Genomic DNA, 25834 nt, shown 5'->3' on the forward strand with positions numbered 1-25834 from the left:
CTCACAACAACAAGTCGAGTAATGCTGCCAAAACAATAGAGATAAGGTATTATGTTGTGAAAGATAAAATTCAGGATCAAACTATAAGTCTCAAGCATATAAGGACAAAGGATATGCTTGCGGATCCGCTAACGAAAGGCTTACCACCCAATGTGTTCAAGGAACACTTAGCCGGCATGGGTTTAAGGGAAAGCCTTATGATTCCTGGATAGGCCCAAAAGGAACAGAATTTGTTTCTGAACATAAAGTATGTTGTAGCTGTATGATTCTAACGGCAATTAAGCCGTGACGATGAAACATGCTCTATGTACCAATATGTGATGAAACAGATAAACTAGAAAGTGTAAAGTTAAAAGTAAAGTTGAGATCAAGGGGGAGAATGTTAGGTTGATCTCTTTCCGTGTGGGCCCAACGGCCCACCGGGCCCCTGATCCGCGCCCTGATCGGGGGCGCCCAACCACAATATGGTTGACGGGCCCCTGTCACGCAGCGCTACATAAAGAGGTGGGGGCCGGCGGCACGCAGTACGAGGTTCACCGCGTTGCCAGTCTCCCCACCGAAAACCCCGACCCGATCTAGGTCTAGCGCTGACAGTGACGGGAAGCTCCGCCGCCGCCACTGCCTACACATCGCCGCCACCTCCACCTTGCCCACTCTCCGCCATCGCCGTGCGCCCCAGCACCACGATGGCCTCCTCGAGTTCATCCTCTGCTGCACAAGGTAGGTTGTATACCGGATCTAATCTAGCCTAGTGATCCAGAGGGTCTATCATTGCCAACTAGGCCCTTTGTTTCCTGCATGGCTTCAGTTCCAAGTGGACATTCTCCTGATGGATATATCAAGCACGGGTATAGTTGATAGGCTTCCTGACTGGTTCAACACTACATTTGCAAAAGTCACATATCTGGACATCTCCAAAGAAATCGGTGGTAGGTTGCCAAGAAACATGGAATTCATGTCACTTCAAAGTTTGTTTATCAATTCAAATAAACTAACTGGTGAAATTCCGAACTTGCCAAGAAATATTACCTTCCTGGACATGTCTGGAAACTGTTTATCTGGAAATTTGCCATCAAACATTGGGACTCAATATTTGAGTTCATTAGCAGTGAGCTCCAATCAAATAACTGGTAGTATTCCCGAATCTTTCTGCAAAGCGGAATTCTTGGAGGCGCTGGAATTAAGCAGCAATCTTTTCGAGGGACAAGTTCCTCAGTGCTTTGGGGCGAAGAATATTTCCTTTCTCATGTTGAGTAACAATAGATTCTCTGGCAACTTCCCATCGTTTCTAAAAGATTGGAAACAATTGACGTCTCTAGACCTATCACGTAATAGTTTTTTCGGAAGGTTGCCATTGTGGATTGAAGATTTGGTTGAACTACGATTTTTGCGACTAAACCAGAATTTGTTTTCTGGAGAAATCCCAGCTACCATCTCAAATCTTAGTCGTCTTCATCATCTGAACCTAGCAGGCAATGCCTTATCATGTGCCATACCGTGGCATCTGTCAAATCTAACGGCCATGACAAGGAAGTATGTAAAGGATTCTACGGTTGACTCGGATACTTATGGCAATTACTCGGATATGGTTCATGCATATGATTTTGCCTCTGTGGTCCTCAAGGGACGGGAACTTAATTATAGTATTGGCATTTGGGATTTGGTGAGCATTGACCTATCTTTCAACCAATTAACTGGGGTAATCCCAGAAGAAATAGCTGCTCAAGCTTGGGGCCTTGCAGGCATTGGAATCACTTGACCTCTCAAGGAACATGCTTTCTGGTGGGATCCCTTCGAGCCTGTCAGATATAACCTATTTGAGCTACTTGGACTTGTCTGATAACAATCTAACAGGAAGAATACCATCAGGACGTCAGCTTGATACCCTCTACAACCAGCAACCTTTCATGTACAATGGCAACAATGGTCTTTGCGGGCCTCCTCTTCCAAACAGTTGCTCGGGAAAGAATGTAACAAGGCAAGATGATCAAAAAGGGAATGAACATTCCTTTGAGCCAATGACCTTTTATTTTGGACTCGCTCTGGGATTTATTCTGGGTCTCTGGGTTGTGTTCTGCATCTTGTTGTTTAAGAAAGCATGGAGGGTTGCTTATTTCCGCGTGGTTGACAAGACATATGATCAGATGTATGTGTTTGCCGTTCTTGCATGGAAAAGACGGGCCAGAAAGGGAACTACAAATTGAGTAAGAAGAGCTCTGAAGAAGCATGAAGCAACATATTAGGCTGATATTTTTATTTGCTTCAAGTTAATATAAAAGTATTGATGATTAGTAATGTCTATGCGTGTCTGATAATACTTTTGAACTCCTGTATTTGCTACTGCTCAGATGTTGTAATGATTATTTGTTTCATAGCTTCATCATTTAGAGTTCCACGGTTGGCATAGCATCATCATGGGACTCTTGTATTTCCTTGCTTGAAGTTATTGTAATGGATATTTATGATTCATAGTTGTCTATGTGTGTATACGATAATATTTTTGAATTCCTGTATTTTTTACTGTTCAGATGTTGTGCCGATTGTTTTTCCATAGCTTCATCGTTTAGAGTTTCACGGTTGGCGTAGCCTGTATGCTTCTATGTTTTTCTGTTATCTGCTAGACTAGAGTACTGGATGTGAGTTAGAGGAAACCTGATGTGATAACACCAGCCAGCGAACTAGGAGCTTCAGTCCACCCCCAGTCTGCGAGTCATTGGCGGACAAGACATCATCTGCTTGTGTTCAAGAAATCCACGGCAACTTTAGATATCAGCGACGCAACTTTTCCTCTCTGTAACCTAGACCAACAGGACAATCAGTGAGAGCGATCTGAAAAGTAATAAGACTGGAATCACGCGGGTAAACCTAGACGCAATTCAGACTTTCCACAAAGTCCAGAATACTGCAACTACACCCTTTACTAGAGAACTTCTCTATCTACTCCCTCCGTTCCGAAATATAAGTCTTTTTAGACATTTCAAATGATCTACAACATACGGATGTATGTCGACATATTTTAGAGTGTAGATTCATTCATTTTGCTCCGTATGTAGTCACGTATTGAAATCTCTAGAAAGACTTATATTTTGGAACGGAGGGAGTAGAAGCTAAAACCATCTGCATTTTCAGGCATGTCTTTAAAGCTTGTTTTCCTTGTACGTGTGCAAACTCTTTCTGTTGCCAGGCGTGAGGACATGAACAGCTATTTGACATACCATCATACTGAGGATTGTATTCCAATTCCTTCAGCTTACTGGAGCTACACTTAATTACCGAAGAGGTCAAGATCCTGCAACGAAAGCTCGCAGCTAAACAAAATTACTGTAGAAACAACTTCATTCCATTCACACAGAATGACTATTGCCATGAAAAAATGTTAAAATCGCTCAGGTATTCGGGTGAATGTGTTTGTTGGTCAATGAGAAATTGCAATTGGTCTGAACAAGGTACGGACCAACCCTTGACACATTACTTAATTTGATTTGATTGATGCTGAAGCACAACAAAATTGGGGAAATACAACCACATATTGTGAAACCATCCATTTATTTATCATCAATGAGAAAATGGTTCCCACACAAATGAACATAATTTTGTCTCCGCACACAACAAATTGCAAATGGCATGGAAATAAGGCCAACAGACAGCTATGTACAAAGTCATGAGAGCATTCTGGCCGGCACATAGCTTGTTGAATCTTTTGTTTACTTGCCTACCAATTCTCCTGCATGATCTTGGCCTTTTCGAATATGAACCTGCCTTCCTTGTACTTCTGGGACTCCTCGTAGGCCCTCTCGTACTTCCACCCGAGCACCTCGTGGCAATCACGGCAATGGATGTCGGCGACCGTGTGGAGCCCCGTCATGAGCTGCCTGTCCTCCATGGCCCCTGTGGTGACGTTCATGGCGTGGTAGGAGAGAAACGCGCGGCCATTCCTCCCCTACAACAGCAGCCGAAAGAACAAAGGTACTAGTATTTATCCTCCATACACAAGCAAAATTGAGATAGACACATCATAGCGTGTCAAGGTCTTGACATCTGAATCGCCGCTATGGATAGATCACACATCTCTGGTTGGTTGAGTGAAACTCCGCTATGTAAGTACAGAATGCTAAACTTCGTTCTCAGATTGTATTGTTGGACCTCTCCACTGCATGCAGTTGATGAATGAACCTATTTAAAGTGCCTAGTTGATACTACAACAGCAGCCAACAAAGAGCAAAGGAAAGACAGTATCAGTAGCATGTATTTATCCTCCAAACACAATCAAAATTGAGATGGACAGATCATAGCATATCGCGGTCTCAGCATCTGAATGGAGCTCGTGTGACAGCCTCCGACGACTAACCGCTGGTACAGATGGATCACAGTATCTCTCTCTCTGGTTAACTGAAGGAAACTCCGCTATTTAAATGTAGAAACACAAATGCTAGCTAAAGTCAGTTTTTTTTTGAGGGTTAGCTAAAGTCAGCTACATAGATGTTCGTTCTCAGATTGTTGGACCTCTCCACCGCAGTTGATGAATGGACCTATTTAAAATTGCTAGTGGAAACTATTACTGATTTTAGCTCGGCATCCCCAACCAGCCCAACATATATTACTGGTCCATCTAAGTTCCTATTAATTTATTGATTAAGCTCTGCCTGTCCACTCTTGATCCCTAACACAGGCCCAAAGGCCCAAAGTCAGTGATGACCAAGGAAAAGCAAATAAATTATCCTTCCCTGGGTGAAGTTGTTCACCTGGAAGGCCTTGGAGATAATATCGTCATGGAGGCAGACGTGGTTCCGGCAATGGCGGCAGCTGTACACCCGCGGCCCAACCAGTTCCGCCATCTCTCTGCTGCAACCAATCCGATTCACCAATTGAATTAGGAACCTAACAACCACACAATGATAGTGGACAAGTACTAGTATGTGGTGCTCCAGAGTAGTAGAATACATAAACCGGAATGACCAAACAATGACTGATAACCATTGCAAATTACAAATGGCATGGAAATAACACCAACAGACTGCTATGTACAAAGGCATGGATGATCCATAAGAACATTCTGGCTGGCACATGGTTGGTTGAATCTCTTTTCCATTTCTTACCTATTCTTCTGCACGATCTTGTCCTTTTCAAATATGAACTTGCCTTCCTTGTACTTTTGGGATTCCTCGTAGGCTCTCTCGTACTTCCATCCAAGCACCTCGCGGCAGTCACGGCAGTGGATGTCGGCGACCGTGTGAAGCCCCGTCATGAACTGCCTGTCCTCCTTGGCCCCCGTGGTGATGTTCATGGCGTGAGAGGAGAGAAATGCGCGGCCATTCCTCCCCTAGTACAACATCCAAAAGAGCAAGCAAAGGAGAGATAGTATGAGTATTGTATTTATCCTCCAAACACAATCAAAATTGAGATAGACATATCATAGCATACCGTATCGAGGTCTCAACATCTGAATTGTACACATAGATAGATCACAGTAGTATCTCTGGTTAACTGAAACTTCACTATGTAAGTATAGAAAAACAAATGCTAGCTAAACTCAGCTACAGAAACGTTCTCATATTGTATTGTCGGACCTCTCCACTGCAGTTGATGAGCCAATTTAAAGTCCCTAGCTAGTTGATAAGTACTTACTACTAGTAATTTTAGCATGACATCCCCAACCAGTATAGCATAACTGGTCCATCTAAGTTCCTATTTATTGATTATTAAGGTCTGTCCACTCTTGATCCCGAACGCAGGGGCCAAAGTCGTCAGTAAGGAAAAGAAGCAAATAAATTATCCTTCCCTTAGTGAAGTTGTTCACCTGGAAGGCCTTGGAGATGATATCGTCGTGGAGGCATACGTTGTTCTGGCAATGGCAGCAGCTGTATACCCGCGGCCCGGCCAATTCCGCCATCTCCAACCAATCTGATTCACCAATCAAATTAGGAATCAAATAACTGCACAACCAAGTAGGGAAACCAGGTCCAATCTCTCAGGAAGGAACTCAACAAGGAAGGAACCCGCTAAGTGCAGAACGTATATCAATATAAGCCAGGTATCTTCTTTGGGCATCTTAATTGATGGATTCCATCTTGATCATACAAAACTGAAGGTAAGGGATCATACAAAAATTGAGTGCCCTCTTATCTCCTTTTTTGTTTTGTCACATGTTTGTTTTGTGCACTAGTGCTAGTCTGCTAGACTGTGAGAATCAGTAGTGGTGAGAATGTATACCAACTGAAGAAGCCTCTAATTAAAAGAGGTGAAGCATACTACCTTCAATGCTCCCAGAGTCCCAGTGCTTCCTCCTTGAGCCCTTGGGCACCTGGCAGCAGTTCAGCGGTGGTGCGGAGCTGGTTGCTGATACCCTTTGCGCCTCTTTGACCGAAGAAGAAGCATCACTCGACGCGAAATTCCCCATGTCTGCACCAGATTCTGTGATGCATACATGTTAGGATATCAGCAGCAGCAGCAGTGTGCTGCCGGCGCCGAACAGCAGGAGAAGCACGGGCCTGCCACGAGCGGGAGCGGCAGCAGCACGTTCGTTCAGGTCGAGGAAGCGGGAGACGACCTAGGGGCCGGGGCGGGCCGTTAGAATAAATCCGAGGCATACCGTTGATCATCCGAGGACCAAACAATCACAAGAGCACGACACCGAGATTTGTTAACGAGATTCACCGATATGGCTACATCTCCGGGGCTTGACTACGGGTGCTCCTCCCCGTGACACCGTTACAATACCGCACACCGGCCACCCGGGCGCCGGCACATGCCGCTGGCTCCCCCTTGCGCGCATGTGCTATTATGTTGGCATAGGTTACATCGTGTGTCTACCCCCACTATATATGAGAGACCTAGGATACAAGTGTCCTACTAGGACACGACTCCATATCCTATCTAAACACAATACAACTACAAGTCCAATTGTAACCTACCTTGTACACTATATTCGACACAACTCCAACAAACTCCACCTTGGCGAATATTCTCCACCACCTTGAATTCGTTAATGCGTCAAACTTCCATGTACATTGGACTTGAGCTTATCCCATGAGCACCGCTGCTACTCCAAGACTCCACGTGACTCCATCTGCAACTTGCAGTCCCTTCTTTTCTTGACCACAGTCAATACTCGAGCGAAATTAAGTTCCACATTACTCTAGTTTGCGCTCCTAACTTCCAGAGTATCAATCCAACGCCATCACACACTGATCACTGACCTGCATGAAAATGAACAACTCACATATTGGGTGTCACACATAAGAGTTACCTGAACTCAACATCACCGCTCCTTTCTTGACCGCCTGTCTGAAACTTGAAAGAATTTTACCGTTGCCTGTTGTCATCCCGAGTCATTTTCGCAGTTGTCTCACCACATGTATGACCACCAGAGCCCTGGCCCGTCTCCATGTCCCGTGCGCACCGCACGCCTCGCCGCTATTACTGCGTCGAGCCTCCGCTGTCCTGGTCGAGTCTCAAGGGTCGCGAACCCACACCACTCAACCCCACTGCAGAGTACCATCGATCAACACCGACCGATGACGAATTTCACGCTTCCATCGGACCACTGGGCTCCAGTCCGAACTGCATGTCACTCGCTTTTCCCCCTTGCTGAATAGGCTTCGATTCTCTGGATCCTTACACCGTAGCCCCTCAATCCAGCTCCACTTTCAACAAGACTCCATGGTAGATGATCAGTCCACTCCTGCGCCTCATCGACTTGAAGCTCCGTGTATACACCACCTTGAATCAATCTCGCGCCATAGTCTTGTCGAAGCCGCACAAGCCTCGGGCCTGCGCCACGTGTTTCCATGCCCAGAAGTCGGTCACCATCAGCATCACGCCCTGTGTCGTCGTCGCCGATCCCACCACCGTCTTCTATTCCAACCGACTCACGTCGATCCGTCAGACTATCTAGTCCGACCCAGCCAAACTTTTCCGGCTGCACGACACACTCAAGGCTCCCAAATCGTCTTCCGTGAATTTTCATCCATCACCTGATAATTCCATCTTAGCTGACATGACTTCCTGCAACGCCTTCAAGCATCTCTATTGCGCCAACAAATCTTTCATCTTTGTCTGCCATAACCCAAGGTTTTCAGTTCCGTGAACTTCTCCACCTCAAACCCGGTACCCGTTGGCGCCATAATTCTTTGTACGGCTGACCCTGCGAAAAATTATCTCAGCTTTGCACGTGATGCCCAAAGTACATAAGCAAACCTAACGTGGTCACCTCCCAGTACTAGTAGAAATTCAACCAAAACAATGTTGGTCTTCACGTGGTGTAGCTCCTAGGCTCAACTCTCAATGCTAGCTATTTGCTTTGTCATATCCTTAGCCTTCCTGATGTACGCATATCCCTTGATAGACTTTTTCCTTGCCGATTGATCTGCCTCCGTCCGTGTCACACAAGGACCCGGTCTTTTTTTTTCAAAACAAAACTCGTTTCGCTGCTTTGTTGCGCTTCCTGCGTGCTTCACCGGCCATCTGTACCTGCTCGCGTTGCCACGCCTTGCCCTGCCCACCTGCAGGGTCGCTACGGCCAGCCCCGCCTAGGCTTGCCTACCCAATGAGCCACCAAGCGCCAGCGATCTCAGCGCCCGCCTAGAGTACACTCGCACCATCAATCCATCGACCGACCGCCGCACGACTCTCCTGACGCCGTTGATTTCGATGACACCTCGTCGAGACTATGAACAAATCGCCGCCAGCTTGCACGCATTACGCCCCGCTGCTTCCATCGATTTCTTCGACCGCCGCTTTCGTCTGCTGATACACGATCGTCTCCCGTGACGAACTAAATCAGCGAATCAACTCGGCTCAACGCAACAGTCTCTTCGTAACCTTGCTCTGATACCACTTGTTAGAATAAATCCGAGGCATACCGTCGATCATCCGATGACCAAGCAATCACAAGAGCACGACACCGAGATTTGTTAACGAGGTTCACCGATATGGCTACATCCCCGGGGCTTGACTACGGGCGCTCCTCCCCGTGACACCGTTACAATACCGCACACCGGCCACCCGGGCGCCGGCACATGCCGCCGGCTCCCCCTTGCGCGTCTGTGCTATTATGTTGGCATAGGTTACATCGTGTGTCTACCCCCACTATATATGAGAGACCTAGGATACAAGTGTCCTACTAGGACACGACTCCATATCCTATCTAAACACAATACAACTATCGGGGCACGGGGCCTTGTACACTATATTCGACACAACTCCAACACGGGCGGCCAGCAGGGGCACGGGGCGGCGGCGAGCTCCTAAACCTAACCCTAGGTCGCCGCCGCGGGGAGAAGGGGATGAGCGGGAGAGGTGGAAGACGACTCACCGTGCTTCGCTGGGATGAGCTTCCCCGCCCGTGGAGAAGCGCCTCCGTGGAGTGCGTCGCCGACGAGAGGAAGGAGGAGAAGCTGAGGCGAGAGAGATGGGGAACGATCGACCTCCTCTCTACTCCAGTGTCAGTCAATTGGGTCGGCCAGGGCATTTGCTCTATTCCCTTGTTTGGTTCATGGGAATTGGAGTGAGACTAGACATGGGAAGTTAACGTAAGGACTCACTAAAACAATTCTCTTCCAATTCCCACCCTTCCTCTATTAATAAAACGGCGGGAGTTGAAGTCTAAAGTCCCATGCCTATTCCCTTTTGAATTCCCAATCCCCCCAACGAAACATTAGATTTGAAGATCCATACCCCTTCAATTCCCATTCCCTATATCTCATTACCCCCAACCAAACATGCTGCCATTGTCAATTGGAATGGGTAGGTAGAGGCATTTGCGGGATTTCACACGGGACCTACTTGTAAGAAATGACAAAAAGAAAAGGCAATTTACAAATTAAAGTATCCGGTGGCATATATGCATCGAAGTCCGAAGTAAGGAGTGAAAAAAAATTCCCATGGAAAGACTATGTGTATGTTGATTCTTTTTTCGAGAGAAACTTTCAATCTATTCATCATCTGTCATGGTAGTATACAGTAAGTAACAAAAAGTACATACATATCCGTGGACTAGCCGGCAACGACCATAATCGCTAGAGTGAGCCTAAGGTGCGCCATCGTCATCGCTCCTCCCTCCCTAGAGTGTGACAAACTTTGGTACAGCAGGTTGTCCCGCCATGCTAAGCTCCCACATTACCAATGCATCAGAACAACAATCACCTGATGAAGAGAAGCATAAATAAAAAGGATCAAATCTGTCGACTCGACGAACAAAAAAGAGAAATGAGTGTGATAGGCTGGGAGCACTATGTGCATTGGTGCCTTATTCATGTTGTCGTGTCGTCTTCTCACAACTAGCCCGGAATACTTAATAGTAAAAACTACTCCCTCCGTCCCACAATATAAGATCGTTTTTCAAGCTAACTTGAAAAACGATCTTATATTGTGAGACGGAGGGAATAAAAACAAACGTGCACCTTTATCACACCCATTTTTCTTTATCATGTTAAATATTTTTTTCTCCTTTGTTGTGTGTCATCGGTGTGCTAAGCAACTTTGTGTCTCTTTGCCAGAACCGTCCCTGGGCCATGGCGGTGAGTGCGACGGCCTAGGGCCCAGCCGAGCAGGGGCCCATATCTTGTGCATGTCTATTGTATGTATTTTTCAAGAAAAATAAATAAATAGTACGCATGAGAAACGACCTAGCCCATTAAGAAGCGAGCAAGTCAACAATCCGTGCATCCTTTCCTTCGCTCTCCCCAGGAACACGCCGCCAAGGCGCCAACTCATCATCTTCCTCCCATTCTCATCTTCTTCCTCTTCCCGAATCCAATTATTGCCCCAAATTCCCAAGAGGCCAAGACCCCAAATACCAAGCTAATCAATGAAATTTTCGTTAGTATCATACTCTAATGGATTTCTTTGCATCTTACAAATACCCACAAGGGCCCCGACAAACGGAGACACATAGGCGAGCCAGCCAACGACGACACTCCCTGTGCCCTGGCAGGAACGCGGAGAGCAGCAGCCCGCAGCCTTGCCATCCATTGTTAGGGCCGTGGTCAAGGTCCAACTGTCCGAGGCAAGCAGGTCCTTGTAACATTTTGAATCTCAACCTTTTCCCTTGTCTATTTTCTGTAATGATTAATTGATGTAAGAATGTTTGATTGCTTTATTCCTTGCTTGTTGTACGATTGCAGTCAGATAGACATTTCTGTATTGCATGAATTTTGATTAGTGGATAGCTGGAGCGGCATGGGATTTCTTCTAATTTACTCCAAGAGACCAATACCAAGATTCAAGAATTCAGGTGTTCTCTCTCCTTTTTTTAACCATGTTGCCACAAAAGCATTTATCAGATTGTGCGAAAAGAAAAAGGAAGTGACTTGTAGATATATTCATTTTAGCTCGAAAGGGTGCTATGGAACAATCTGATGTTATCGTTGATGATTCTACAAATTTGGGAATGTTTCTAATATTGAAAATCCAAATGAGAATGAACGCAAATCTTCTACTTTTAGATATTTACTAGCAAAACTGCATGTGCGTTGCAACGGGAGAAAAAATAAATCATAATCTCCAATGGTCATGACCACATTTTGCTGCATCACCGAGATACACTATCACTCTTAATTTTGTGAAATCGTGAACAATTTTTTCAAAGTCATGAACATTTTTTAAACTCGTCAACATATCTGAAATCGTTAACATTTTTCAAAGTCGTGAATATTTTTACAGATTTTCGAACATTTTCTAAAATCATGAAAAAAATTGAATTCATGAACATTTTATACTGTTTTCAAACATTTTTAGAAATTTAAACTGTTTTTAAAACATTTTTCTTGAATAGGCGAACATTTCTAGAATCGGCGAACATTTTTTTGGGGAAATTGGTGGAACAATTTTTGAAATTCATGGACATTTTTTATTTAACAAATATTTTTGTAAATGCATGATATTTTTAAATCCGTGGAGTGCCACGCATCTGACGTGTGGCACTTATCATTTGAAAAGAAGAAAAGGTTTGGGCCTCGTCCTGCCGAGCGGATGGGGCGCATGCTTGTTCTGCTTGGGCCAAGACTGAACGGGCCGTAGCAGCTACCGCGCCGCGTAATTTGTTTTCCTCAATAAAAAGGGAAATACTAATAATAGTAGTTCAGTGCGGGTGTCCTAGAAGAAAAAAAAACTAGTTCAGTCAGTGCGGAGCTCTGGTCGTCTTTCCCTTCTCTTCATCCCCTGGGCTGGGCTGTGGGTGCTCTGCCCCGCCGGCCGATCCCCATCCCATCCCCGGCCTCCCGCCGTCCGTCGCTAAGCGGCGGAGCGGCCGGCCGGGCCGGGGGGCTATCCTCTGATGGCGCCGGAGACGAGGAGTGGGAGGTCGAGGGAGCCGCGCGCATCGGAGACCGCGTCGCCGCCGCCGCCGCCGGCGCAGCGCCCTCGGCTCACGCGCGCCGGAAGCCGGGGGTATGCGCCGACCCGTAGCCGCTCCGGTAAGCACAACACAAGACTCTCTAGTTCCGCATCGCCGAGTAGATTAACCAAGAGACCTGTAGCTGCGCAGTAACAGAGGTTAGCTGGGTTAAGTGGGGAGTAATCAGGAGATAAAATTAATCGATACTAGTGCTCTTCTCCTACTCCGGTGATGCTTCTTTTATTTGCGATTACAGAGATGGCCAAAGTGATTTACCACTATTTTCTTTCCCAGAAAATCTCTTGCAGTTAGATTATCTGCGGATACATCTTCAAATAAAGATATGGATATGATAAGTCTTACTTGGCAGCATTCTCAAGAAAACAAAAATGTTACTTGGTAGCCTACTACTGAAACTAGATGGAAGAGAACAACCTTACAGCCCAAAGTCCAACTGCTTGTTGGCTCTCCCAGCTGCAACACCTGCAGAGCTTTTTTTATATGGTTAAGCCATAGATAACCTATAAGAGCAATCCAATCCCATAATATATATTTTATTTTAGTTCCTAGATAGATTTTTTTAGGAACTTCTCATGTGTACAGTAAGTATTGAAGAGGTATTGAGGAAGTTACATTTTCTCTGGCAGTGTGATTAGTGGTGCTTATAGCGTCGAGGGATCATATGTATGTATGAATATGTAGTGATATTTGTAGCAAGTCAGGCCCTTGTGTCAGACAGAATTTGCTGGGCATGTAAGGTCGACTGGTCTGTGCTTTTTTGTTTTTGTAAGTGATAGTGCTCCCGCGTCGGTTGAAAACGTGGACTCTAGATTTTCTTTAACCTGTCAAATTTTCATGATAAATATTCGGCAGTGTATGTTCTACTGAAATGCCCAATTGATGGTGTTTCTACAGGCCAGGTTAATGAGGATGTCCAGAGCAGATTCCCGCATTTAGCAAGTTCGGTACAAAATGATGTTACGCAGTTAAAGGCGGCGACTGGAGAGGACGAGGGAGGCACGCCCATCCAAGACCTTGTTGTCGTCGTTCCGCGGATGACGAGGAGGAGGGCGAGGGAGGCATGCGCGTCGGAGACCGCGTTGCCGTCGTTGCAGCGCACTCGACTCACGGGCGGCGGAAACAGGGGGGAGGCGCCTGCCAGTGGCCGCACCGGTAAGTGGAAGACTGTACTACCACTGTAAATAAATCTTTTTAGTCCCGCATCGCGTCGGTAGTAGTAATCACCAAATAGATTACCTAGACCTGTAGCTGTACAGAGATAGAGGTGTAGGCATAGATGTCTAGAGTCACAGGGTGACAAAAAACCAACTCCCAAGTGATTTAACACTCTTTTCTGGAAAATATCTTACTATTAGATTGTCTAGTTTGTGCTTATGTTCCACTGCTTGAAGCTGTAGATAAATCTTTGAATAAAGCTGCCGTCAAATTGTCATGATATATTCAGAAGTATATGTTCTGCTGAAATGTCCAATTGATGGTGTTTCGACAGGTAAGGTTAATGAGGATGTCGAGAGCAGATTCCAGCATTTGGCAAGTTCAGTACAAAATGATGTAGCCATGGAGGCATCACTGGATTGTAAGTCGCCCCCTAATTGGTACTTTTGGTCAAAAGGGCTATCATATTCATAACTGCTGCTGGTTATTTCCTCATGAGTTATCCAGAAAATCTCTTACAATGAGATTATCTAGTTCTTGATTAGGTCCCACTGCTTGTGGACATGACAAGTCTTAGTAGCCTACTACTGAAACTAGATGGAATAACATCCTTATAGCGCAAAGTCCAACTGATTGCTATCTCTCCCAGCTGCGACACCTGCAGAGCATTATATGGTCAAGCCATAGATAACCTAACAACAATCCAATCCCATAAAAGGGGAGTTTTAATTCTAGTTCATAGGTAATTAGTTCCTAGCAAATATTTAGTTCCTCGAAATTTTAGTAATTATAAATTTATAGATATTTTTTTAGTAATTCTATACCATTTTTATATGTAGTTACAATTTGTGTAACTTAATTCTTTTATTTGACAATGTATAGATATGTCTGGAAACGACTACACCGCAGCCTCTTCTTCGCGGATGATAAGCATGGGCGATGAAGCTGTACAACCGTTGTCACGTCATGACGGTCCCAACACCTTGGGCACATACAAGGATGGGCAGGACAACTACACACCCACTGGTCATGATGAGTCCGGTACCGCCACAAATCCTGAAGACGCAACCGATCGCGACGAAGGGACCGGCCAAGGGGACCAGGCAGCTGGACAACCCAAAAGGCAACGCAAGCCTAGGAGCCGAAACAAGCTTGGCACCAATAGGATTGTTATCAACCGAGTGTCTGAGGCGGGTCTACCTGTTAGTCCCAAGAAGGCCGAACAAGGTTACAGGAATGCCCTAGGTTGCATCCTTCGCGAAACCGTGAGCATCAATGAAACCAATCTCAGGTCGAAAGCGAACGAGAATTTGCGAGCGCTCCTCATATCGAAGCTGCACACTCATTACAAGTTCCCGGATGAGTCCCTAGACGAGACCACTCCGGTAAATAACAGAGCCCTCTGCAAGTGGTCCAAGCTTTTGAGTAGTTGGAAATCCAAGGCCAAAAGCGAATACCTTAAGAAAGATTACGAAACCGAGATAAAAAAGATCTGGCCTTTGGTTTCCGAGGAGGACTGGAACCTGTTCAAGCAGCACTGTGAGACCCCTGAAGTCAAGGAGATGGAAAAATGGGGAAAGGATATGTGGGCTAAGAGCCGTGGTTACCCAGGGAAGAAGCCAAAGTGGGACAAGCAGGACACTGAGTTTGCTGCAGCAGGCAACTATCCTGTCATGGTGCCAGAGACGAGGAGTAGGAGGGTGCACGCATCCGAGACCGCGTTGTCCTCGGCGCAGCGCCCTCGACTCACGCGAGGGTGGATGCGCCAACCAGTGGCCGCTCCGGTAAGTACAAGACTCTAGTTCCACATCGGTAGTTAACCGCCGAGTAGATTAACTAAGACTTGTAGCTGCCGCAGTAATAGAGTTACAGAGTGCTGGAACCGGGGGGGGGGGGGGGGGGGGGGTAATAAGGAGATTTGTTTTTCTCATACTTCAGCAACACTTTTTTGATTCGTTTTTAAGCTGGAAACCCAGTTCACATGTATGATATATCCTTCTGGTCTTTATATGACCCAGGTGATTTACCAATCTTTTCCAGAAAAAATCCAGTCTCTTACAGTTAGATTGTCTGGTTTGTGATTAGGTCCCACTGCTTGAAGCTGTAGATAGTTCTTCGAATAAAGGTATGAATAAGCCAAGGGCAATCCAATCCCATAAAAGGGGCATTTTTATACATGGTTGGAACTTCTGATGCGTATAGTAAAGTATTGAAGAGGTATTGAGGAAGTTACATATTTTCTGGCAGTGTGGTTAGTGGTACTTATAGCATCAAGGAGGGGTCCTATGTATGAATATGTAGTGGTATTTATATCATTAAGTCAAGCCCTTGTGTCACACAGAATTTGCTGGGCACGTAAGATCGACTGGTCTGTGCTTTTTGTAAGTGATAGTGCTCCCGAGTCGGTTGAAAAGTGGACTCTAGATTTTCTTTAAGCTGTCAAATTTTCATGATCTATATTCAGAAGTGTATGTTCTACTGAAATGCCCAATTGATGGTGTTTCTACAGTTCAGGTTAATGAGGATGTCGAGAGCAGATTCCAGCATTTGGCAAGTTCGGTACAAACTGATGTTACCCAGTTAGAGGTGGCGACCGGAGGGGACGGGGGAGATGCGCGCATCCAAGACCTTGTTGCCGTCGTTCCGCCGTTGACGAGGAGGAGGACGAGGGAGGCGTGTGCATCAGAGACCGTGTTGCCGCCATTGCAGCGCACTCGACTCACACGCGGCGGAAGTAGGGGGGAGGTGCTGACCAGTGGCCGCTCCGGTAAGTGGAAGACTGTACTACCACCGTAAATCTTTTTAGTCCCACATCACATCGGTAGTAGTAATCACCAAATAGATTACCTAGAGACCTGTAGCTGTACAGTGGTAGAGGTGTAGGCAATGTCTAGGGTTACAGGGTGACAAAAAACCAACTCACATGGATGCATCACTGGATTGTAAGTCCCCCCTAATTCATACTTTTGGTGAAAAGGGCCATCATAACTGCTGCTAGTTATTTTCTCAGGAGTTATCCAAAAAAAAATCTTACAATGAGATTATCTATTTGGTGATTAGATCCCACTGCTTGAAGCTGTAGATAAATCTTCAACTAAAGATATGGACATGACAAGTCTTAGTAGCCTGCTGAAATAGATGGAATAACATCCTTATAGCCCAACTGATTGCTATCTGTCCCAGCTGCGACACCTGCAGAACATTATATGGTTATAAGCCATTGATAACCCAAGAAGAATTGAATCCCATAACAGGGGGATTTTTAATTCTAGTTCCTAGCAAATATTTCGTTCATAGAAATTTTCAGTAATTATAGATTTTATAGATATTTTTTTAGTAATTATATAGCATTTTTATATGTAGTTACATTTTGTGTAGCTTAATTCTTTTATTTAACAATTTACAGATATGTCTGGAAACGACTCCGCCGCAGCCTCTTCTTCACGGACGATAAGCGCGGGCGATGAAGCTGTAGAACCGTCATCACGTCATGGTGATCCCGATGCCTTGGGCACATACATGGATGGGCAGGACGACTACACATCCACTGTTCATGATGAGTCCGGCACCGCCACAAATCCTGAAGATGCGACCGATCGTGACGAAGGGACCGGCCAAGGGGACCAGGCAGCTGGACAACCTAAAAAGCAACGGAAACCTAGGCGCCCAAACATGCTTGGCACCGATAGGATTGTTATCAACCGAGTGTCTGAGGCGGGTCTACCTCTTAGTCCCAAGAAGGCCGAACAAGGTTACAGTAATGGCCTAGGCTGCATCCTTCGCGAAACCGTGAGCATTAATGAAACCAATCTCAGGTCGAAAGCCAACGAGAATTTGCGAGCACTCCTCATATCGAAGTTGCACACTCATTACAAGTTCCCGGATGAGTCCCTAGACGAGACCACTCCGGTAAATAACACAGCCCTCTGCAAGTGGACCAAGCTTTTGAGTACATGGAAATCCAAAGCCAAAAGCGAATACCTTGAGAAAGATTACGAAACCGAGATAAAAAAGAAGTGGCCTTCGGTTTCTGAGGAGGACTGGAACCTGTTCAAGCGGCACTGCGAGACCCCTGAAGTCAAGGAGATGGAGAAATGGGGGAAGGAAATGCGGGCAAGGAACATTGGTCACCACACCCTTGGGAGCCGTGGTTATCCAGGGAAGAAGCCGAAGTGGGACAAGCAGGACGCTGAGTTTGCTGCAGCAGGCATACCAAACCCCTTCAAGGAATTTGAAAACCCGCGTGAAAATGATTACATCAGGGGCCGGTGCAAATACGATGAAGAGACTAAGACATGGGTCTTGGACGAGAAAACGGCGAAAGTCAAGGAACTCCTGGTATTTGATTAACCTGCTTATTTTTTGTTATGCTAATTAAGTTGATTTCTTCCCAAGTAGTCACGTTTCTAAACGCTCACCTCCGTTTTGTAGAGGCAGTATCATGTGGAATCTCAAAGCTCCCAGGAGTCAGAGTCCTCGGCAAGGTGGGACGACCCTCTAAACAGGTCGATCAACGTGGTGCTCGGCAAGGACCCGAAAACGAGGCCGGCTTATGGTCGCGTGAACGGCGTTGGGCTCAACGGAAAATGGGACACACACTATCCCGAAGACCGCGAGCTTGCGAGGCAGAGAAGGAGAGCCGGCCGAGCTAGTTTTGAATCCAGATTGGCTGGAATGAGAGAAGAACTTAAAGAAGAAATGAGAGAGGAAGTCGAGGTGAAAGCCAAAGCCATGGCGACAGCCCAAGTCATGGAAATGTGGCCCGATCTAATTGAGGCCGTCAAGCGAAGTTTAGCATCGGGTCAAACAGCGGCACCATCATCCTCTGTCACATTGGCGCCGGCCAATGTTATTTTGGAGAAAGAGCCGCGTCCTGGTGCACATCATAGCAGCCGCTCTGTCCCTTTCATGGGCTAGAGGTCGTCACTGGCTGATATTGAGCCCTAACGGTAAGCGTTGCTGGCTCAACAAATATCTTCTTCCATGGGTTCGTTGTTCAGATCTCTAACGTTGGTGATGCATGCATGTTTGGCAGGACCAAACGGCACGATGCTGAACCTAACGAGTTTTATGCAAGTTTGGATTTTCATCTGCTGCATGCATACTTTCTGTGGAATACTGCTGCTATGTTACATTGGCTGCTAGGGCTCATTATTCTGTTTGTGTTCATCCTTTGTTGAGAGAAACCAGGACTCCCTAGTTTGTATGTACCTTTTTGTGCCTGGAGAAGTATCTATAATGACCGACCTTTGAATAAACTGAATTTCGAACATGCACTTCTAACAAGAATCGCTTTATAGCTGCTTTGCTTTGCTTTGCTGGGGGTATGCCGTTGTAGGGCGCCTGATGCTTTTTTGTTTGTGCTTTCTTGAGACTCAAAACATGTGCCAAATTTGGTTTCAATCTATGAAATCGGAGAGAGGAGCTCCTCAATTTGGAAAACTTTTACTATCCTTGGCAAAGATGAGCGCTGCAGGGAAAGGGGCTTACAGGGCAGGGGTTATGGATCAACTTTGCGGCAGGATCACAGGTTGGCCGGCCCATCGAGATGCCTTGGTTCAGTGCATGTTTTGCTGACTGCTTTGGTCGTTCGATGCAGCTCCTGTCAGTCTGTTTGTCTGTCAGTCAGTTTTGACTCGCCGGCTGCTGAGCCGTGCTTCGGGTCAGCACGGCTAGGAGCGCCACGGCAACCATGGGAGCAGAAGGCATCTTCTTCTCCTTCTCCTGCTTCTGAACCGTTTTTTACAAGCAAGATCTGCCAGTTAATGGGCGATAGCAAGTTGTTTGTTTTCCTCTGTTTTTACTGCACAATCTCTTCTGTGTGAGAAAGCAAATTGTCCTATGTCCCATTTCCTTTCATTGTACAATCTCTTCAGTTTTGTGATTTGGTGTGCTTGTATTTTCTGGTGGCTTAGTTGTGACTTGTTATAATGTGCATTTTCAGTTATCTATATTAAGCAGTTCCTGCCTTGGTGGAACAGCTGTCAAAGAATCCTTGAAGTGGCTCTAATAAATTTTGAGTAAAATAGAATTCTAAATATGCATCCGTGCGTGCTTCTAGCAAGTGTCCTCTAGTACACATACTGCTTATTTAGTAGCAAGTTTTGTGGCTTGTCATTTTAATTATTGCAGAGACCTTCAATTCTTGAGCATGTGTTTCTCAAGTTTGGTTGTTCTTGCTGCGTATGCCCAGTTAATAGCATGGTTTGCATGATTTTGACCCCTTTCTTCCATGCAGTGATTGGTTTATTTGCTCGTTGTGCTTGCTGGTTTGACAGTTGAACACCTTGTGAAGCAGTGGAGAGGCTAGTCTAGTGGCGTACCCATTGTGCGTGTCACAGGCATGAAGGTATACATACAACTTTCACGACAATATGAGGAACACCTTGGGTCATTTGAAGTTTACAATATTTTGCTACAATTAATTATGATCTCCCTAAGAAATGGCTACGCAGAATATATAGAGGGCAACAAAAAATAAGCCCCAGGCTATCTATTTTATATAGAGATGATGTGCGGTGTAAATTAAATAGCGCCGTTAACTTGAGACTTTGGCGCCATCATTACAACAACAACAACGACAACAACAACAACAACAACAACAACAAAGCCTTTAGTCGCAAACAAGTTGATATATAGACTAGAACTGAAACCCATAATATCTGGCAACCAGCTCATGGCTAGCACCATCATTGGCAAAGAAAATTAAAGCGGTGCAAGTAACAATTCAACTGCCATCGTTCAAAACTACGGACCGTCGCACTGCAGCTCCACTGCCCCCACCGGCATGTTGCGCCGCAGCTCCGCCGCCCGGCGCAGCACCACGCTGATAGTGCAGCTCCGCCCCTTCCGTTCTGCGTGTTACTCTCCGGCCTGTACGTTGTTGATGGTGCTAGTACACGCACATGCATGCGTCACCACGTTGCCTTGCATGCGGATCGACAACCGGACCTCTGTCAGATCGATCAGTTTTATTCAGAGAACAAAAATATATAATCCAGACCAGATCCCATCCAACACTTGTATTCTATTCTATTATTAGTGGTAAATGAAGCTCTGCACTGCATGGAAATGTATTAGTTGCTGTTGTTGGTAAGCCGAGAAAGGGAAGATCGAGCTGCATGTGATGCGATCGGGCGCTTGATTTGCCGGTCGGTGTCGGGAGATCAACTTGTGTGTCCTGATCTGAGAGCATCTACACCCGGACTCCTCATCTTAACCGGGCGGGCGCAGGGACCACTGATTGGAGAGGAGAGAGAAGGAAAAAGTTGACCCAACCGGACCCCTCGTAGCCTCCTTAAATGCTCATGCTGTCTGACACTTCTCTTAGACTAGCCACAATGGGAGTAACTTCAGCAGTAACATCGAGTCCAACTCAGCAAATTTGCTTATGTGGCAATGAGTTAATGAGGAGAGAGAGGGGTAGTTTGAGTAACTTAGCTGGTTACTGTAACATCACATGTTCCAATGCAATATGAGTCTATAACCTAATAAATGAGGTTTTGCATGTTACCATACTTATGTTACTACCCACTATGAAGGTAGTAACATAGTCTAGGGATATGTGTATGATACTAGTGTATGTTACTCTCCATTGTGGCTAGTCTTATTGTTCTCATATATATATGATGAGTATGAGGTGCTTCCGGTCAGTTGTCCTGCATCCGTCGTATAGGATTTCGCCCATCTTTTCTCTTTGTTTATTTTTTCTTTTCTTTCTCTCACTTTGCCTCCATCGATTACATGCATGTGACCGGACGTATAGAGAAAAAAATGAGAGACATGACTGTAAAAGTGAAAAATTGAGAGATGACCAGTCAGTATCCGCGAACATCTAAGGGGTTGGATTTGCAAGTTGCGGCTGTAGATGCTCTGACCTGACCTGATCTGACCAGACCTGATCATCACGTGATGTCCTGATCCCATCTGATTTCTCTAACTCGTTGGGAGTCAGGCAGCATGGATGGTATCAACCACGATTGCATGCAAATCTGGGATAAGCTTATTAATATGGGGGCATCAGCTGGAGCTCGCCAAAGACCCTATATAAATGCAGCACAAGGTGGGAAGCTGATCCATCCATCCATCAACCATCATCATCATATATCTAGCGTAGCTAGTAAACGCAGGTAGCCACCACCACCATGGCCATGGCCAAGCTCGCCCTTGTCATTCTGGTGGCCGCCTTCCTCGCCGGCAGCGACACCACCAAGGGGGATTGTGAGTACCAGTTGAAGGTGAAGACGGAGTGTAAGACAATATTTGGGGGAACCAGCTCAACCCTCTAGGGGTGGCTTATCTCATATATATAATGGGTGTGTTACAATAGATACAATATACGTACACAAATACAGAAGCTATACATAGTCTAACACCCTCCCTCAATCTTAGCCACTTTCTAAAGAACCGAGAAGGGTAAGATTGCGTCTACAAGCCTCGAACTGTGGTAAAGGCAAAGGCTTAGTGAAGATGTCTGCAAGTTGATCTTTGAAAGAGATGAACTTGATCTGAAGTTGCTTCTGTGACACACGTTCCGTACAAAGTGATAGTCCACTTCAATGTGTTTCGTTCGGGCATGAAATACCGGATTTGCAGAAAGGTATGTAGCACCGATGTTATCACACCAAAGGATAGGAGGCTGCGGTTGAGACATACCCAACTCCTGAAGCAAAGATTGCACCCAAATAATCTCTGCAGTAGCATTAGCCACAACCTTATACTCAGCTTCAGTACTACTATGTGATACAGTAGCCTGTTTCCGAGCACTCCAGGCGATCAAGTTGGAGCCAAAGAACACAGCATAGCCCCCCGTGGATCGCCTGTCATCCGGGCTGCCAGCCCAGTCCGCATCAGAGTAGGCCGAAAGAACCCGAGAGGGAGTCGGCCGAATATGCATCCCAAAAGACACTGTGAATTGGACATAACGCAGGATGCGCTTAACAGCAGCCCAATGAGTGTCGTGGGGAGCCTGAAGATACTGACAAACCCTGTTGACAGCATAAGAAATATCTGGCCTCGTGATCGTCAAGTACTGAAGCCCACCAACAATACTCCTGTACTCTGTGGCATCCGTAGAAGACAGAAGTGCACCATCAACGGCAGTGAGCTTTTCGGTAGATGACATGGGTGTGGTAGTCGGTTTGCACTTAAGCATCCCAGCTCGCTGCAATAAATCCAAGGAGTACTTCTTTTGTGTCATAACAAGACCATCAGCACGAGAGGTAACCTCAACCCCAAGAAAGTAGTGAAGCTTCCCAAGATCTTTGACAGCAAAAGCAGCACCAAGAGAGCGAACAAGAGCATCAGCAGCATACCGAGAGGAACAGACAAGAATAATATTATCCACATAGACCAAAAGATACATAGTGACTTCTGGCTTCTGTAGAAGAAATAATGAGGAGTCAGCAGTGGACGACACAAACCCATGAGCACGAAGAGTTGAGGCAAGACGATCATGCCAGGCACACTTAATTTAATATAAGTAGTTAAACAGTTAACTAGACTAAACTTTTTATCATAGTACTTTGATAAATTAAGCGGGCGAGCGGCGGGAATCGAACCCGTATCTTCTCCTTGGCAAGGAGATATTTTACCATTGAACTACGCTCGCTACGGTATATATTTTATAGCGTTAGCGCTTTGGTGAGACGGCAGATGTGATCAGGACGATCAGGATCAGAGAAACCAGGCGGCTGTCGCATATAAACCTCTTCCTCCAAGAAACCATGAAGAAAGGCATTCTGCACATCAAGTTGACGAAGAGACCAACTGCGAGTGACAGCAAGAGAAAGAAGAAGCCGAATGGTGGTAGGCTTGACAACGGGACTGAAGGTGTCCTCGTAATCAAGACCATAGCGCTGCCGAAATCCTCTGGCAACAAGGTGCGCTTTATAACGCTCAATAGATCCATCCGAGTGCTTCTTCACTTTGAACTGTTGGGGAACGTAGCAGAAATTCAAAATTTTCTACGCATCACCAAGATCAATCTATGGAGTAATCTAGCAACGAGGGGAAGGTGAGTGCATCTACATACCCTTGTAGATCGCGATGCGGAAGCGTTGCAAAAACGCGGATGAAGGAGTCGTACTCGTAGCGATTCAGATCGCGGTTGATTCCGATCTAAGCACCGAAGAACGGTGCCTCCGTGTTCAACACACGTGCAGCCCGGTGACGTCTCCCACGCCTTGATCCAGCAAGGAGAGAGGGAGAGGTTGGGGAAGACTCCGTCCAGCAGCAGCACGACGGCGTGGTGGTGATGGAGGAGCGTGGCAATCTCGCAGGGCTTCGCCAAGCACCGCGGGAGAGGAGGAGGAAGAGGGATAGGGCTGCGCCAAGAGAGAGAGGTTCTCGTGTGTTGGGCTGCCCCTTTGCCTCCACTATATATAGGGGGAGAGGGAGGGCTGCGCCCCCACCTAGGGTTCCCTCCCCAGGGGTGGCGGCAGCCCCCAAACCCATCTAGGTGTGGCCAAGGGGAGGAGAGGGGGGGCGCCACTAGGGTGGGCCTTAAGGCCCATCTGGACCTAGGGTTTGCCCCCTCCCACTCTCCCATGCGCCTTGGGCCTTGGTGGGGGAAGGGGGGCGCACCAGCCCACCTGGGGCTGGTCCCCTCCCACACTTGGCCCACACAGCCTTCTGGGGCTGGTGGCCCCACTTGGTGGACCCCCGGGACCCTCCCGGTGGTCCCGGTACATTACCGATAACACCCGAAACTTTTCCGGTGACCAAAACAGGACTTCCCATATATAAATCTTTACCTCCGGACCATTCCGGAACTCCTCGTGACGTCCGGGATCTCATCCGGGACTCCGAACAACATTTGGTAACCACGTACATACTTTCCCTATAACCCTAGCGACATCGAACCTTAAGTGTGTAGACCCTACGGGTTCGGGAACCATGCAGACATGACCGAGACGTTCTCCGGTCAATAACCAACAGCGGGATCTGGATACCCATGTTGGCTCCCACATGTTCCACGATGATCTCATCGGATGAACCACGATGTCGGGGATTCAATCAATCCCGTATTCAATTCCCTTTGTCTATCGGTATGCTACTTGCCCGAGATTCGATCGTCGGTATCCCGATACCTTGTTCAATCTCGTTACCGGCAAGTCTCTTTACTCGTTCCGTAACTCACATCATCCCGTGATCAACTCCTTGGTCACATTGTGCACATTATGATGATGTCCTACCGAGTGGGCCCAGAGATACCTCTCCGTTTACACGGAGTGACAAATCCCAGTCTCGATTCGTGCCAACCCAACAGACACTTTCGGAGATACCTGTAGTGCACCTTTATAGCCACCCAGTTACGTTGTGACGTTTGGTACACCCAAAGCATTCCTACGGTATCCGGGAGTTGCACAATCTCATGGTCTAAGGAAATGATACTTGACATTAGAAAAGCTCTGAGCAAACGAACTACACGATCTTGTGCTAGGCTTAGGATTGGGTCTTGTCCATCACATCATTCTCCTAATGATATGATCCCGTTATCAACGACATCCAATGTCCATGGTTAGGAAACCGTAACCATCTATTGATCAACGAGCTAGTCAACTAGAGGCTTACTAGGGACATGGTGTTGTCTATGTATCCACACATGTATCTGAGTTTCCTATCAATACAATTCTAGCATGGATAATAAACGATTATCGTGAACAAGGAAATATAATAATAACCTATTTATTATTGCCTCTAGGGCATATTTCCAACAGTCTCCCACTTGCACTAGAGTCAATAATCTAGTCCACATCACCATGTGATTAACACTCACAGGTCACATCACCATGTGATCAACATTCAAAGAGTTTACTAGAGTCAACAATCTAGTTCACATCACTATGTGATTAACACTCAATGAATTCTGGTTTGATCATGTTATGCTTGTGAGAGAGGTTATTAGTCAACGGGTCTGAACCTTTCAGATCCGTGTGTACTTTACGAATATCTATGTCATCTTGTGGATGCTACCACGCGCTACTTGGAGCCATTTCACGTAACTGCTCTACTATATGAATCCGGTTTACTACTCAGTCACATCCGGGTTAGTGTCAAAGTTCGCATCGACGTAACCCTTTACGACGAACTCCTTTTCACCTCCATAATCGAGAAAATCCTTAGTCCACTAGATATTAAGGATAAGTTCGACCGCTGTCATGTGATCCATTCCCGGATCACTATTGTACCCCTTGACCAACTCATGGCAAGGCACACTTCATGTGCGGTACACAGCATAGCATACTGTAGAGCCTATGTCTGAAGCATAGGGGACGACCTTCGTCCTTTCTCTCTCTTCTGCTGTGGTCAGGTCTTGAGTCT

General features: G+C 46.3%; 2 protein-coding genes and 1 non-coding gene across 6 annotated transcripts; 1 reads left to right on the top strand and 2 right to left on the bottom strand.

Annotated features, from left to right (window-relative positions):
- Positions 1–4651: 4651 nt before the first annotated feature.
- LOC123168139 (protein yippee-like At4g27745) lies at positions 4652–6387 on the bottom strand. Of its 3 annotated transcripts, none has more exons than XM_044586012.1 (4): positions 6253–6387; positions 5798–5901; positions 5097–5320; positions 4652–4839 (listed from the first exon to the last, which is right to left on the bottom strand). In XM_044586012.1, the coding sequence occupies exons 2-4, from the start codon at positions 5888–5890 to the stop codon at positions 4686–4688; spliced, it is 471 nt and encodes a 156-aa protein (XP_044441947.1). In that variant the 5' UTR covers positions 5891–5901; positions 6253–6387; the 3' UTR covers positions 4652–4685. The 3 variants fall into 3 exon arrangements, 2 of the variants coding, with proteins under 2 accessions (XP_044441947.1, XP_044441946.1); XM_044586011.1 differs by having other exon boundaries at positions 4652–4842; XR_006484218.1 differs by having other exon boundaries at positions 4729–4839; positions 5016–5320.
- Positions 6388–12095: 5708 nt separating this feature from the next.
- On the top strand, positions 12096–19993 carry LOC123163753 (uncharacterized). Of its 2 annotated transcripts, none has more exons than XM_044581140.1 (8): positions 12096–12413; positions 13250–13507; positions 13845–13931; positions 14393–15294; positions 16025–16277; positions 16917–17848; positions 17942–18459; positions 19749–19993. In XM_044581140.1, exons 1-7 carry the CDS (start codon positions 12275–12277, stop codon positions 18425–18427), a joined length of 3057 nt encoding a protein of 1018 aa, XP_044437075.1. In that variant the 5' UTR covers positions 12096–12274; the 3' UTR covers positions 18428–18459; positions 19749–19993. The 2 variants fall into 2 exon arrangements, with proteins under 2 accessions (XP_044437075.1, XP_044437073.1); XM_044581138.1 differs by lacking the exon at positions 19749–19993 and adding an exon at positions 18546–18782.
- Positions 19994–23049: 3056 nt separating this feature from the next.
- TRNAG-GCC (transfer RNA glycine (anticodon GCC)) lies at positions 23050–23120 on the bottom strand. The gene has a single exon. It is a non-coding gene; the product is annotated as a tRNA-Gly (tRNA).
- Between the last annotated feature and the right edge of the window lie 2714 nt (positions 23121–25834).

The sequence above is a fragment of the Triticum aestivum genome, chromosome 7D, assembly GCF_018294505.1.
Source record: "Triticum aestivum cultivar Chinese Spring chromosome 7D, IWGSC CS RefSeq v2.1, whole genome shotgun sequence".
Classification (NCBI taxonomy): Eukaryota; Viridiplantae; Streptophyta; class Magnoliopsida; order Poales; family Poaceae; genus Triticum; species Triticum aestivum.